The sequence below is a fragment of the Aythya ferina genome (assembly GCF_964211825.1).
Source record: "Aythya ferina genome assembly, chromosome: 5".
Lineage (NCBI taxonomy): Eukaryota > Metazoa > Chordata > Aves > Anseriformes > Anatidae > Aythya > Aythya ferina.
The window spans coordinates 12,099,314-12,114,759 of NC_140301.1; the positions used below are offsets into that span (position 1 = coordinate 12,099,314).

The 15,446-nt window shown below is 44.3% G+C and overlaps 1 protein-coding gene across 33 annotated transcripts in view; it reads left to right on the forward strand.

Annotated features, from left to right (window-relative positions):
- The window catches only part of MADD (MAP kinase activating death domain), a 65,202-nt gene that overhangs the window by 1,907 nt on the left and 47,849 nt on the right, over positions 1-15,446 (forward strand). For all 33 annotated transcript variants that reach the window (XM_084522048.1, XM_084522051.1, XM_084522064.1 and 30 more), the window contains exons 2-3: positions 9,939-10,128; positions 13,474-14,088. In XM_084522048.1, coding sequence (XP_084378174.1) covers positions 10,067-10,128; positions 13,474-14,088 — 677 coding nt within the window. In that variant the 5' untranslated portion in view covers positions 9,939-10,066. The remainder of the gene's footprint in view (positions 1-9,938; positions 10,129-13,473; positions 14,089-15,446) is intronic.

The following is a 15,446-nucleotide window of genomic DNA, read 5'->3' on the forward strand; positions in this document are numbered from 1 at the left end:
CGCTCATTCCTTCACCTTACTGAATCATCAAGTTGGATGTAGTGGGATGTGTTAGAAAATATCTTTGCAGAGGTATTCCGTCTGGTCTGTTTAATATCTTTTGCAATGAGTCAGTTGAAAAAAAAACATATTAATGAAAATTTCTGGTATTAAACCAGAAAGTCACAAGTACTGTGGAATTCAGGGAGAAGAAATCTCCTCACAGGTCTTAATGTACAGTGCCTGAGGTAATCTGTCTGGGGAGAAATAGCAGGAAAAAAAATCTGTTAGAGAAATTACTTTCTTTTGGGGGGAATAATACTGTTTGAGATTCAGTGCCTGAGTACGGATAGCGAATGATGCAAAATTTAGTCATCTGACATTACATTTAGTCACGTTATCGCTCCACGCTGTGGTGTTTTAACTAGGTGGGTAGTGCCAACCTGCCCACAAGATGGAAGCTGACACTTTTCTGTCACAGCTAGGTGCAGAGCCGAGCGTTACTTTCCGCCGCGCATATGTTAGAGCCTGGATTAATTCCTGCAGATGTCCTCTGGCCTTGCTGTGGTGACGTTTAAGGTGTGCTGTGTTACGTTTCTGGGCCCCTTAGTAGAAGGGCTTTGACATCATTATTCAACGCAGAGGTAGGAAATACAGACTGCAGCTCCTGCGTGGGGATTTGTAGGAGTGAGGAAAGGATTTAGCAACCAGAATGCGATACTAGTGTGTAAGAAAGCATTTAGAAACAGGAAGGAAAGCTTAATATGTAAGATTAATGCCATTTCCACTGCTTAAACAATCTCCATCTACCTCAAGGTATAAATTCTTGTGAAGGAAAAGCATCGTCAGCGACCTACCGAGAGAAGAAGTGGAATAAAAATAAGTAGCGTGAGGCACTGGTTGGAAGGGAGCATTTTTAATGGGATAATCTGCTAATCTGTGGAGTAATTGTGGTATTTGTTTGATCCTGGAAGGGTTTGTGGCTTTTCCTTCTGTACCTCAGGAGCTATGAAAGCCCGTTATGATGACCTGCTGCTCAAAGTTACTTCCGTCTGCAACTGGCCCTGTGCAATTCAGCTAGTCTGTGCTCTGCTGGCTGAGATAGAAACTAATTTTAGAGAGATCAGGTTCTCTGTCACTGGAGGCCTTTAAATCTGTCACGACCACGTGAGTATTACTGTTGATAATCGAGAGATGTGCTCCACGTTTGTTTCTTGGCACTAGGGTAGCTACTAAACCCACAAACCCCGCAGCACTGCAGACACGACCCATGCACTGCCAGGAGCTCGGCGTTTCCTTGTGGCCGAGGGCACCCAAATGGGGTGGCTCCCTTTTGGGGCCCAGAGGCCAGCGGGTTGTGAGGTGCTGTGTCAAGTGAGAGACTGGTGTTCTTCCACATCAGTACAAGAAATAACACCTCAGTGTCGCAGGGAGGAACAAAGTCTTGTGGTTTTCCATCTGGGGCAGTCCCCAAAAAAGAGCTGGTCATCACCTAGCCTTGGATCTGTCCTGTGATGTTTGTCACGATCTGCCTTTTCTGGTTTGTTTAAGACTTAATTTCTGAACACTCGCTCTCAGTGGTGTTTGTGAGGATCAGGAAATCAGCCTTGTTTTTAGTACACACAGGACAGAGACAGCTGGGCTGATGGTATCTTTCCTGGTGGCCTCCAGAGCTGTGCATTGTCTTATGAGCAGAGTCTTAAAATTTTCTCTTAATCTCTGCACTTTCTTTGTCGTGTCTGCGAGTTCAGCAACAGCAGAGCATCCTGCTTCCCGTCCAGTCTAGCCGAATTTCCCACTGCTGGTATCAAGTGGCCGTTCTCCACCTTACGTGCAGCTTTGACACCAGCTCCCCTATGTCTCCGCTTGCCGAGCTCTGTGCTGGTTGCTCCAGAAGGGCTCCTGTGGCACGGGATGGGAAGCTCTGCCTCCTTCGCCTTGGTGCAGCTCATCAGATAAGAGGGAGGGGGGTTGGTGATAACGATCCTCCCTGGTACTCACCAGAATTGCTTCACACACGAACACTGAGCTGCTCTGCTGCAGCGTCTGCATCTGTTTCCTCTTGATAGTGGTTAAACCCTGCTCTGCTGGGGCTGGTGCTTGGGGCGTTTGTCTTCTGTCCTCCACACCATCTCCTTTCTCCCTTTCTCTCGTGTCAGTCGTCAAATGCAGCCGGCAGGCGTTGTGCTTCCCACCTGCCACAGCTCTGGCAGGGAGGGAGCGGGCTTTTCTCTTTGCTTTCCCTGCAGTTTGGACCAGCTGGTGCTGTCGCTTGTCACGCAGATTAATAGTAGGTTCAGTTTAGAGTAGGAATTTTAGCTGTGTCCCAGTGTTTGTGAAAAGGAGGGGAAGGCACGGAGGCGGAAGGAGTGATTAAGGTGGGTGGCACATGGAGGGAGACAGACTGAGCGTTTCTCAGATAAGACAGAAGAGACAGGAGGAGCTTCTGGGCGCCACTTCTGTGGCTCTGAGAGCAGCCGAGTAACTCAATTATTTCAAATGCTTCTGCTTATTTTCCAGTTCTCATTATCCTGAGCAACGTTTCGGTGTTTCTGTGCTGGCTGTGAGTTTGCCATTTGAATTTATTGTCAGGATCTGGGGGCGCCCGTCACTTGTGCCGTCACGGCCCATGTCCAGGAAAGGACTGAATTCCCGTGCCTGCTGGTGGTGGCATCACCAGAGATGTCACCTGCTCAGTGGGTAGTGTCACAGCTCGAACCCTGCATGCTGGTGTGCTCTTCGCTGCTTCTGGCCCCGCAGCTCTGCTGCCTCTTGCAGGAGGCTCTTCTGGGCGCACCCAGCGCTGCTTCCCATGCCTGGGGGAGGCCCTGGGGCAACAGCGAGACTGAATAATTTAGCAGTTGCGTCCAGCAGTTTCCTCAATTCAGATGCCGTGTGCTTTGTTGTCTTCTGGTTAATTTTTTATGGCCGTGCGTTTGCAGTGTTGGGATTGTGGAAAAAACCCGCAGGTGGCCGCGTTACGGGAACCGTGGCCGGCTCGTCACACGCTGAGCTGGATGGAGGGGCGAGGGCGGGCAGGGGTCTGCACCCACTTCCAGTGCCCTGAGGAGGTTTCCCAGCTCAAAACTCAAGCTGGAAGCAATTCCAGTTTGGAAAAGAATGAGAATCCCGTAGTGGCTGCAGAAGATGAAGCCAATTTATTTCAGGGGCATTCTGTAGTTTTGGGTTGGCTTTTTCTCTTTTTTTTTTTTTTTTTTTTTTTTTTTGTTCTTGCAAAGTGTTTGAGCAGATGCTAGAGGAGACTTGAGGACTGATGAAAGGCTGAAGGTAGAAATAACTCTTGTGTTTTGTGATAGTGCTGTTGTACAGAGGGCTGGCTGGGTTACGAGAGGGTTTTTATGCCAGAATTTGTGTTCTGCACAAGGATGGTTAGTCATGATCTGCAGGGCGGGTATGAAAGGGTTGTTTCGGGCAGTAAGGGAGGAGAGGCGAATAGGGTCTGTAACCTAAACTGAAGTGCTTAAAATGAAGGCAGGGCTGCGGCTACAATCAGACATTTCCTTTCAGTTAGCAGCTGGAGAAAAGTAAAAGCATGTGCTTCTCCTGCATTAGTGTATCACTGATGCCTTTCCCCAAGAGTGCAGTAGAATAAAATGGATCACAGTGTTCGCGTGCCGCTCATCCTCACCTTCTGGTCTCATGGCTAATGCAAGGCCTTGGTCTTGGCTTTTCTTTCTTTCCTGTTTCTTTTGGGAAACAGCAGTTGGACACCTGAGCCCCCTGCTTTTCAAGTAGCTGCCGCTGGGTACAGCCGTGCCTCTGGGACGGGGACCACTGGGACAACTCCTTTGTGTTTTCTGCCGCCTGCCAGTTCCCGTTAGGATTGCCTGGTCGTGCTGGCACACTTTGCATGTCCTTTCTGCACACAAGTAAGGAACTGGTGGCAGCAGCCATCCGTGGCAGCATCGTGTGCGTACCTAGACGAGAGGATTTCATCAGCCGCGGTAGGGCCTCACGTTAGGTGAGCAGTAACCACTGCTGATGCTCCGTGCTCACGCACACGGAGAACCCGACCGCCTGGGAGGCTCTTAATGCGTTGCAGACACCAGTCTGCCATCCAGCTCAGGGGCCTGCAGCTGCTGGGGCACATCTGAGGGCACCCCAAGGCGGTTCTTGTGCCGCCGGTGGCAGCGGCAGCACTGGGAGCCGTGGCAGTGGAGCGCGGCCGCTGCTCTATAAATAGGGCCAGCAGCCGGGATCTGGGGACTGCAGGCTGGGTTGCTATGGAGATTGATCTGAATCAGATTACCCGTGGCTCTGCTCACAGCCTGTGCATGTGTGGCGTGGCCTCGCATGTACAGCAGCCGGCTGCTTCGCACAGACGTTTGGCCGAAGCGGGGCGAAGCGAGGAGGGAGGCAGCTGGAGGGCCAGCATATGACAAGGACACCAAAATCTGTTACCATGGCAACTGAGACCCTGAACCAGCCCAGCTTCAGTCTTGTGGTGCTGTGAGAAGGCTCCTGGCTGTGCCGTGCGATGCTTCTGCTTGTGAAACCACTCTGGTCACATTAGGCCTATTTTTGGCTGTGCAAGCCACCTCCATTTTGCTAGAAACCGATGTGCAGGCTGAAGATGTTTGGCTGTGTCGGTAGTGTCAGGCACGTGTGCAGGACGCAGCGAGGTAATATCATCCTTCAGTAGGAGAAAGAGGTCTTTGGGTTACTCACATTCATCAGAAGGGCTTCTAAGGACATCTTTTTGTACCACCAAAACCTGTTTTCACACTTGATACTATAATTTTCTTTAATCTAGCTTGGCACATCCTGTCTCTCAACCCTTTATATATATGTGTGAGAAGTGGAAGCAGTTGGGATTCATCTGCTGTTTTATCTGTAAGAGCTCTTACTAACCCCAGTGATGCCTGTGCCCTGGGGAGGATGCTTTCAGAACCACCCTGCAGTCCCGTTCCCTGCTGGGGTTCTGATACCTGGAACCGCTGCGTTTCATGGAGCCACACCTACATTGTAGGCTACCTATGCTAGATGAGTGTGCCGTTGTCTGCCTTAGGTATGTCTGCAATGCTTTGAAAATACCTTTTTTTTTTTCTCCCCAAGTTGTGTCAGTGCTAGTATCTGTTGGGGAGTCACAGCATTGGCATGCACTGCTTTCTTGGCAAGGTAGCACAAGCGAAGCAGCTGCACCAGTACAGCAAGTCCATCCAGGTCTGACTTCAGAAATTGTTCCATCTTCTGTCAAGCTCTTCCATCAGGCTCGGGAGGAGGGGGTGTTCTCAAGCCGCGTGCACTCCTGTCTGTGTTCGTTGTGCTCGTGGAGCCACCATAGTGCCTGGATAGGGGAGAAACAGCACAATGGGCTTCCGAAGGATGTTGCATAGTTTTGAGTATAAAACTACAGCGGTGTTGAATATAGCTGTTAAGCAGCAAAGGTATAAAATGGCTAATACAAAACGGGGACTGCTTGTCTGCTTCTTTAAAAGCTTAATACAAGCACAAGTAGGATGTGCTAAAACAGGTCACGGCTGGAAGTAGCTCCCTCAGTGTACTCAAGGTGTGTAACATGAGAAAATGAAACATAAGTCAACCAAAAAGGGGGCATTGAAGCTTCTGGCCATATCTGTGTTTGCTTCAGCTTTCAGTTCAGTTCAATTCATGTGTAATGTCTTGATTTCTCAGTAAACAACTCGGTAAGGTTGGCTATAGATCTGAGCTGAGTACACACTGTCTTGGCTGAATATAAATAGAAATTCAAGATGTTCCGATGATATTTTAGAACTGAAAAGTGTTCCTTCTGGACATGGTTGGAAATCTGGTCTTTTGCAAGATGAGGCTTCAGTGAACCAGAATTCATATGGCTTCTGTCCTGTAATTCTTGCTGTCTTCTTCATGAGCTTCCTCCTTTTTCTCTTAGATATCAACGTCCCTCTGTATGCTCTTTACTTATGCATTTACTAAATTGAATTGTCTGATCCCAATTTATATTCTAAGATCCATGTACTTGTAATTGAGTATGTTTCTTGTGTCAGATAAAAGCCAGAGATAAGAGAAGGACAGACCTCATTCTGCTCCCATCCTAAACTGGTGAGGAAGCACCAGGCAGGAGGGCTTAGCATCTGCCTGTTGGAAAATAATCTGCTGCTGTCTTTGTATCATCCCTTGGAGCAAAGGAGCTGTTTAAATGCATGCTGGCTATCATAGAGGTGAGTGTAAGGCTGGTCTGTCAGAGCTGGACTTCAGGTTATCTTTGACTAAATGACTTTGTTCCTCTAGCTGTGCATCTAGAAAGAAAAGATGTTTTAGCAAAGGCTGGAGACTCCGAGGTGTGGATGAGACGGGTGCCGCACCGTTCATGTCCCCCGGGGGACTAATGCCGGGGTATCGGTCTGACACGGATGCCTCTAAACTGATAAGGAGGCTTCTGCAGTTCTGTCCTGTTACTATATCCGCCCTGTGGTGTGGTGCTTTCCCTGCTGTGTTCACAGAGATTTTTATTTCTGGGAGGACTGTAGCTTGCAGGATACCACACAGCTTGTCCTGTAGAAGTTCTGCCACAACCGAGACGTGGGTGTTTGGGGAATTTTGAAGAGTAGTGTAGCACCAATAATAGAAGTGTTGTTTTGAACACTTTTTGCCTCAGTTAGTGGAAAACCATGGGTTAGTGCTGGCTCTGGCCTGTGTCTTTGTGTCTGGGCTACTGTGTCAGTTTGTACCAGCTCATGAGGGTTGCTGATAGCTGCTGCGGTGCGTGGGTAGTGCTCATTCTCACCAACCTGTTTATTGTCCCTCTGAGTGCTTGCTTAAACAGTGCTGATCTCCGAAGCATAATGTGTTTGTGCAGTATGCGTCTGTGGTGGCCTTCGCTTCTTCTTTCCCCTTCCTGGAGCCGCAGTTACAGGCAGTTTCTTCTCAAATGCTGCTTGACAGTGCAGCCTTCGAAGGGCAGCATCCAAGATATTCGTACAAAGAGAACATGCTGCAGAAGACATGTTCAGAAAAAGCAACCTAAAGTTCAAAGAGCTTGAGAGGGAGAGCAGGCCATCGATGTCAAAACCTGTACCAAGATACTACCAAGATACTCTCAGTTCAGAGGTAACAGTAACAGAGGTAACTCTCAGGTCCCAGTGGTAACATGAAGTAACATGAAGAAGCGAGAGAAGCAACTGAGATCTTCCTCAATCTTTGGTCTCATTTTGTTCTAATGTACTCAGTTTGTAAAAGCTAGAGGAAGGATGATAGCAAATTCCTGAGGAAGAAGCTACTTCACCTCCTCATTGCCTGCAGAGAAGTGAGCTCAGTAGTAGTTCATGATCCCTGAGCTACCCACTCCTACCTCTTCCTTGTGCCTTCACGAGCACTTTTGTGGCCACTTGGTGAATCTAGTCATAGAAATAACCCAGTAAAAACTAAAGTGGCATGGGAAAGGAAGAAGAAAGAAAGAAGGGTGTTAATTTTAGTCCTTATCAGTTCCCTGATCTGATTCATCATGTCACTGCACAAACTCTTGTACCAGCACAAAGTGTGGCCTGAAAGTGAGCTTTGGGCAGCTGCAGGGCGAGAGGCAGGACTGTGGAGCCTGTTTGTGTTGGCTCTTGCAAGTTAACCCTGGTGTCCAGTGGCAACCAGGAGCAGGAAGGTGAGTTCCAGCAAATGCTGATCTGATGCTCTTTAGTTGTTATCACCCTTCTAAATACTAAATCTGTGAAGTTGAGATTGAATAGAGGAAGGCAAAAAATACCTAAACTTCATTCTGATTCTTCTAGCTCTTGCTCCAATTCACCAAAACTTCATCTTCCAGACGAGATATCCTCTTTGTGCTCTTATGAATTGCAATCATAAGAAATGTTTTCCAGGCTACACAACTGAAGAAAAAACACAGGATATGGACAGGTCACCAAGGGGTAAGCTAAAGTTCTGTTCTTCTGTTCTTGTAGCCTCTCACTTACTCTGTTGTCATTCAAAACTGAAGGCAAAATAACCATATGATCATCCTGATTTCATCTTGTTCCTCTCAAGTTTGTGTACAGCAAGATACTCACAGTGTGTGTTGGATCAAGAGCTGTCACAGGACAGATTCTGCAAGGCTTTCAGTGATACCATTAAAATGAATAAACAGGAGCTTTGCTTCCTGTGTCTGTTGTTCAGAGAAGATAATTTATAAAAAATATTGCAGAAGGTGTTTCATATCGCTGTCATTTACAGACCTTACCCCAACTGTAATTTAGGATCTACTGAAACCCGACCATGAAGTCTTAAAAAATATTTGGGAGTGGAGAGGATGTGTAAGATTTCTTTTAATTTTTTTTTACTCCATAATTAATGCTTTTTAGTATGCATTTCATTTTCAGGAAATCTTACCTGTTCGTAGATTTTTTGTATTATTCTTAATGCTATTTGGAGGGATAATGAATGAACTTCCACAACTGTGCATGAAATACGAAGGGCTGGAAAAAAAGCTGATGTGTTGCTAGGCTTTGAATGAGGTTATGAGACACTGATGGTTACAGTACCTTTACCTAGCTTTTGGTTGTGAAGTAATGAGAGAAACATCAAGAAAATTACCTAAATTTACTCAGGTTTTCAGAAAATTTGTTATACTTTTATACAAATAAAATCTAAGTGTTATGTTGCAGACCTGAAAGGTTTTAGTACAGTCATAATTCTCTGTATTCTGTGTTAGCTCTAGGAGGTAAAGATAAATCAAAATAGAAACCTTGTTATCAATACACACCAGAAGGCAATCTGTTTGTTCTTTTTAAACATAAAATAGCTTTATTAATGCTTTTAGTGGGCTGCTCTGTTAACTTGTACAGTTTGAGCATCTGTACAAGATGAGATGTACAAGATCAAGGAAATGGAATAAAGTCAGTGAAAAAAAAACTTAAGTATGATTTACAAGGAGTGTTTCTGCTCTTGTAAGCTGCAGCATGCAGGTCTGTATCGTCACAGGAAAAAGTGGTGGGATCGCGGTCATTTGGGGCCGTGGAGATCATTGGGTTTGGGAGGGTGAGGTGCAGTACATCCAGCTGGGCTTCTCTTGATATTACCCCTTCTTTAGCTACGTTGCTTACCAGATACCTAAACTGCAGGTGGCAGTTTTTGCTTCAGTTGTGTTTAGCTGCCATTTAAGGCTGCTTTCCCAAGCACATGGGAATCCCAGGGTTTTGCCTAGACGACAGTGTTGCCTCAAACCATTTCATGAATGGCTCTTTGCCAGCGACAGGCTTCTTTGCTTGTCTGTGGTCATTCTTGTGATCTTCTTGTTTATTGTGTGGTTCATCTTGCTTTGCTTTTGTGGCTACATGTAAACACTTCCTGTATTACTATTATTTATTAATAATAATAAAGCAACAAAACCACCCTGGGTTCCTTTTTATATTTTTGCTTTCCATCACACCTGAGAGGAAATGCCTTATTCAGTCCCTGCTGCGTTTCTGCATGTGGTGGACACTCTGGATCGTGCCTTTTCTTCGTCATCTTGCTCAAACTGCAGTCTCACTTTCTGGTGCCTCTGTGTCCTCTGGAAAGCACCTCCTACTTCCACCTTAAGCAAAGTATCAGCTGGTGCTGACAATAACTCTCTGTTTACTCTTTATTTCCTGTCTTCCCATTAGCAACTCGTGCTGTAATTGAGCTTCCCTCCGTAAACTGCATCTTGTTGCTATGCTGAGAGCCAGGCCTTGGTAGAGATTTCTCCCAGCGCGTTAAGGAGAGCTGCTCATTCTGATGTCTGTGCAGGTTCAGAAAGGATGCCCCAGCTTGGGGTTAGGACTTTCTGAGCCTATGCATTATTGATATGAGCAATTCAAAACAGGTGAAGTGGAAGTAAATCTCATTTTGTGTATTTATACTCATGAAGAGAGGGAGGTCTGGGGATGGCGGTAGCTACCCAGAACACAGGCTTTGGGGGAATGTAATTAATACATATGTGTAATTGGTATTCCTGATTGTGCCTTTGACACTTTTGCTTTTCTTGATCGTAGGTTGAACTGGCCAGACATTTCCAAGCGAATTGCTCCCCAGGGCACTTGGTCACGGCTGACTGGACAACCGATTGCTGGATCCATGAACAGGAACTCACTGAGATGACATAGGGAGGGGGTCAAGGACAATGGTGCAGAAAAAGAAAAGCTGCCCTCGGTTACTTGACTACCTTGTTATCATTGGAGCCAGGTAAGGGAGAAGATTCTCAGCTGTGCTTTTCTGTAGGCAGTAGAGGTGGTGGGGTGGGGGGCAGCACAACAAATAGCCTGGCATCTAGTGATGAGGCCATGCTTTGTGCTGAAGAAGAGTTGACTGGAATGTGTGCAAAAAGGGGGCATGTACTTGCCTAGGCCACTTTCTGAAAGATACTGCTGCAGTCAGAGGCTTTTTATTTGTGGTCTTTAGACCTTTACAAGGGTCTGCAAAGAGTGACTAAGAGTAGCCGGTTTATGTATGACTGATAGCTTGTGAGTCTGAACAGCTTTGCTTCCACTGACATCAGGACAGGGTGATTCACACACTGAAAACACTGAAAGCCACACGGAAGTAAAATGCTGGTTGGGTTTACTTCTCTAGCTTTTGGACTGTAGTCTGTAAACCCAGTTTTAAAACGAGTCTGAAACTTACCTTACTTGGCCACGTTTCCTCCTAATACTCATTTGTCCTATTAGGAACTACATGAATCCTTTTAATATTTTATTCCTTTTTTTTTTTTGGTGTCTTAGTCATCAATAAATAACATGTTATGTTTGTCTACTTAAACAGCACACACATCAAGCCCACATTTCATATACCCTATATCTAATACACAGATGCTCAGCAAATGTTCTTTTTCTCTGTTCAGAGTTCATGTGGTAACTTTCTGCCAGTTTCTTTAATGGTGTGTTCTGAAATGTTTGTACTTTCGTTTCTAAATATCAGCATTTTATGTGCATCAGCCTGTTGCTTTACCTCCTACTTTCTTTTCAAAAATGCTTTGAGTGCAATATTGAAATAGGCTAAGTGGAGGAAATGAAGTAATTTCCTAAGTAGTAATTGTTTTATTATTGTGTTTTCTGGACAGAATAATTCAATAGTTTAATTATTTCTTATTGTCTGTAGAAACAACCATGATTTTTCTGTGAGAGGTGGAACGTAACTAGGTAAAGAAGAGGGAAGAAATGTTAACTGCCTCCTCCAGTGATGCTCACAGTGTCTGATGTCCTCACTTAAGGACTTGCTAGCATCAATTCTGTTTTTTGCTAGGCAACAATAGCTAGATTGCTACTGCTTAGAGGTCTGTTGTCTTATTAGGCACTTCAACAAGTGCCTCTGGTAAGAGATGCAGTTGACTGAAGTAACTTCCACTGCAGGTTCCTTAGGAGCTCCGTGTGGCTTTACCATCACATCTTGTTATCCACAGCGCACAAGTGCCAATGTCTTCTGGAAGTACTCCTTTTTATTAGAGAGAATTCTTCTAAATGTCTGAGAAGACTCTGTCTTTCTGTCTGTAGCTCATAGTATTGCAAAGACATGACCTTAGGATATATTAACTGGTACTTTGTTGATGACTTTTTATAACCGTTTATTTCCAAGTAGACTTTTTAAACAGTACCAATATTATTTGACGTTTTTCTTAACAGATGATGCATTAGTGGATACTGATACACAAAAGATTTTAGGGCTCTTGGTTTTTTTACAATATTTCAGTACTTAACCATTCAGACAGTATAGATTTTGTTACCAATTTATGTCTTACTAAAGCATGTTTATTTTTAGTTTAATAAAGGTTTTTTTTTTTGGAAGAACTATGTTCATCAGAACTATTTATGCCAGTGATTTTCTTTTGTAAATTAAAAACATTCTATTGCTATCTGTCTGTTTTTTTTTTGTTGTTGTTTGTTTGTTTTGTTTTGGTGGTGCTTTTTTATTTTTTTGCTTGTTTTGGTTTTAAATCCAGCAGTTCTTAGATAAGAGACGAATAAGTTTCATCTCTATTTTGAAATAGGCAAATCTAAAGTATTAAGGTGAGAAGATGTCTCGCATGAGGTCCCTCAAGAGAGTGATGGTAGAGCCAGGGCTCCTGCATCCCATTTAGTATTGTGCTTACTAAATCCTAATTACTGTAGAAAATGGCAAGAGGACAGACTTTATAGCAAAGGGGTCAAGCCAGAAAGAGATTGTTTTGGGAATATTTTTCTTCCCTTGCTTTCTGGTTTTCACAATATTATTTCTCTGGCAGTTATTTGGGTAACTTTCATGGGAAAGTGGTGGTAGGAAGATTAGTTAATGCCTTGAAACAAGCTGTTCCTTCGGTGAGGAATCAGGTATAGATAGTGTTGCTTGTCTTTGTGTTCCATTAGTGATTTGCTGTACAACGATTGGTGAGACATGGTATTAAGTAGGCCTGCATACGACTACACAGCTTTTGTAGTAGCTTACACTCTAAATCCAACTAAAAAAAAAAAGCACAAAAAAAACCAAACACACACGTTTGTTAAAACCTTTTAATAAGAATTTTACAGGATGAGGTTTTGCGTTCATGGAACTTGTCAAAAACTGTTGCTAACTTAATGGAAGCCAATGTCATTTAGGGTTAATAAAATCAACAACAGGTTGTAATGTGCTTCACCAAATAAACTAAAATATTTTTTTTGTGTTACTTGGATCACTTGGTCAGTTGACTGTTAATCTGACTAAAGGCAGCTTTATTTTTGCTGTTTTTGTTTGTTTTCATCCTCTTCCCACACTTATACAGGAGAAGCGTTACCATTCTTGTTTTTTCCTCTACTTTTCAGCCTGTGGTTACAATGCATTTCTGCTGGACTTGTTAAAACTTATGATATGTTATACATCATTTCACAGTATTGTTAGCTGTGTTATACTTCTGTCACAGCTGCTTCCTGCCTGGCAAAATTGTGGTGTTGCTTTCAAGACTGACATAATGTTTTAACCTATACCATGGCCCCCCTTTATTTGCCTTGGCAGGATATTAAAAATTATTATTTTCGTAGAAACCTCTCTAGGAACAGTCCAAATGTTGTCAGTATGTCTTCATTATAGGTCTACATAAATTCCATGGACATGCAATAGGTGCACAAGGCCCTGGTAGAGGGCTTTCTCTTAACTTTTTCATTTTGTTCATCTGCTGAGCAGTGTCTTTCCTACCCGAGTATTCCCCAGAGACCCATGCAGTTAAACTCATTTTGGAAATCAAAGTCAGGGAAACATAGCAATATGTTATTCCCCTGGGGATATTATGCTCTTGAAACTCATTTTCTGAGTCAAATTTGAATAGAGGGGCTCCTTGTTGGGCCTTGGTAATGATGGTGTAGACTTTTATTTAAGCTTTCTGCAGTTCCTGGGCTTGTGCTAGTGACTGAGAACTGTGGCTAGCGATTGAGGTGCTGCTCTTCCCCTGGGTATTAGGGTTGAGGACAACCAAAGATGAAGCTGAACTTGCAGGCCCCTGACATGTCATTAGGGAGATACCAAAGATTTTAGTAGCATTAAGTAAGCATGTGTTGTTTTTTTTTTGTGTGTTTGTTTTTGTAGGCAGCCAAGCAGTGATAGTGTTGCTCAGACTCCTGAGCTGCTCCGACGTTATCCTCTAGAAGACCACGTGGACTTTCCTCTGCCGCCCGACGTTGTGTTTTTTTGCCAGCCAGAAGGATGCCTGAGTGTGCGGCAGAAACGCATGAGCTTCCGTGATGACACTTCTTTCGTCTTCACCCTCACAGACAAGGATACAGGAGTCATTCGCTATGGAATCTGTGTCAACTTCTACCGCTCCTTCCAGAAGCGAGTACCTAAGGAGAAGGGAGAAGGCACGGGAGGACACCGAGCTCGGGAGGGACAGAAAATCACCAAATCTGGGGATGTGCCTGCACCCCAAGAGGATGCGGGCACTGAGAGTTCAGAGAGTGGTTCTTCGCTGCAGGTCCCAAGTACAGAGTCTACCCCAGATGTGAATCGATCACCACGCAGCAAGCGGCTGGCCAAAGGCAGCCATCGCTCTCGGAACAGCACCCTGACTTCTCTGTGCATCCTTAGTCACTATCCCTTCTTTTCCACCTTCCGTGAATGTTTGTACACCCTCAAGAGACTCGTGGACTGCTGTAGTGAAAGATTGTTGGGCAAGAAGTTGGGGATTCCTCGTGGAGTGCAGAGGTATGTTGAGGGGGGAGAAAACTTTTTTCTCCCACTGCTTTTTTTTTTCCAATTGGCAAACTGTCATGGCAAATTGTCTCCATAGGTGTAGCTGCAGAAACTGGTGGCTGATCTTTCTGCTGTTTTAACCCAGAATCACACTAGGAAAAGGAAATTTTTGTGATGATTTGTGTAAAACTTCTCTATCTGGTTCTGTCTCCTGGTATGATATTAATTTTTGATATGCCTGTGGAGGCACTGCTAACAACTGACTGAACGTGATCTTTGTGAAGCTGAGCACTGATGCTGCGATTGTTGCTTTGGTGCATAAGCTCCGTGGCAGTGCGTGTCAGGGCTGGTGGTTCTCTGGCAGATTAGAAACAGTTGAGAAATGGCAGAGAGAATTTCAACTTGGGGCCAGAGGGAAATGATGAAAGTATTTTTCATAAGCTCATTAAACACAATCTGAACTTCAGCGTGGGAGAGAGAAGACAAGAGCAGCAGGAATGGCTCAAGGAGATCAAAGTACTCTGAAGAGGAGAGAGAGGAGAGGTAGGAAAAGAAGAAGCTGATTATGAAGCAAATGGGAATGGAGGTTTGCAACAGCAAATTAAATAGGATCTTGGTATCTTTTTTATGTAATATGGTAATCTTACATATCTGCTATTGTAATGCTGGGTATGTAAAAAAAGCTGTTGCACTGTAGGGTACAGAAGGACCAAGGTCTGTATGTGTATCAGTTATGGATCTATATTTGTTTATTGTGCCTGACGCCTACGTGCCAGGAAAATTTTTTTCCCTTTTCAATACATGAACTAATAAGAGCAAATATAAAATGAATCTCTGGAGAAAGAGGGGATTATCTTACTATCAGGAGGGATTGAGCTGTGAGATAGCTCGTAATGTGAGTTTGTAGCTTGTTACACTCCAGCTTAATCTTCTCAAAAGCAAAAATTGACAGGACATCTGACACTTGCATCTTTGTATGCTTGTTATGAAAGAGGAAGTCTGCCCCTGTTCAGAGAGTGGTGACCTACTTGGTGGGTTCCTGCCTCAGAACAGCTCTAGGAGATTGTGCTGGGCTTGTGTCAATTCCTGCATTAACAGATTTATCACCTGAATCCACTGATGGTGAGGAGAAAATGTTTCTCTCAGAACAAAAAATATTTTTTTAAATGGAAGAATGCTTTAAGGAAGCTTATTTCATCACTTGGTTTAGTCTGATCATTTCCGAGGCAGAAAAGAGCTAAATTTCATGACTTTCTTCAACTCTGTGAACTCAACTGAATTTTGAAAGGAGAGCTGATGCATTCCAGTGTTTGAGTGGCATGTAGTATTTTAAAAATGTGCTGTTGTTGACCGTAATTCTTAGAGTTAAG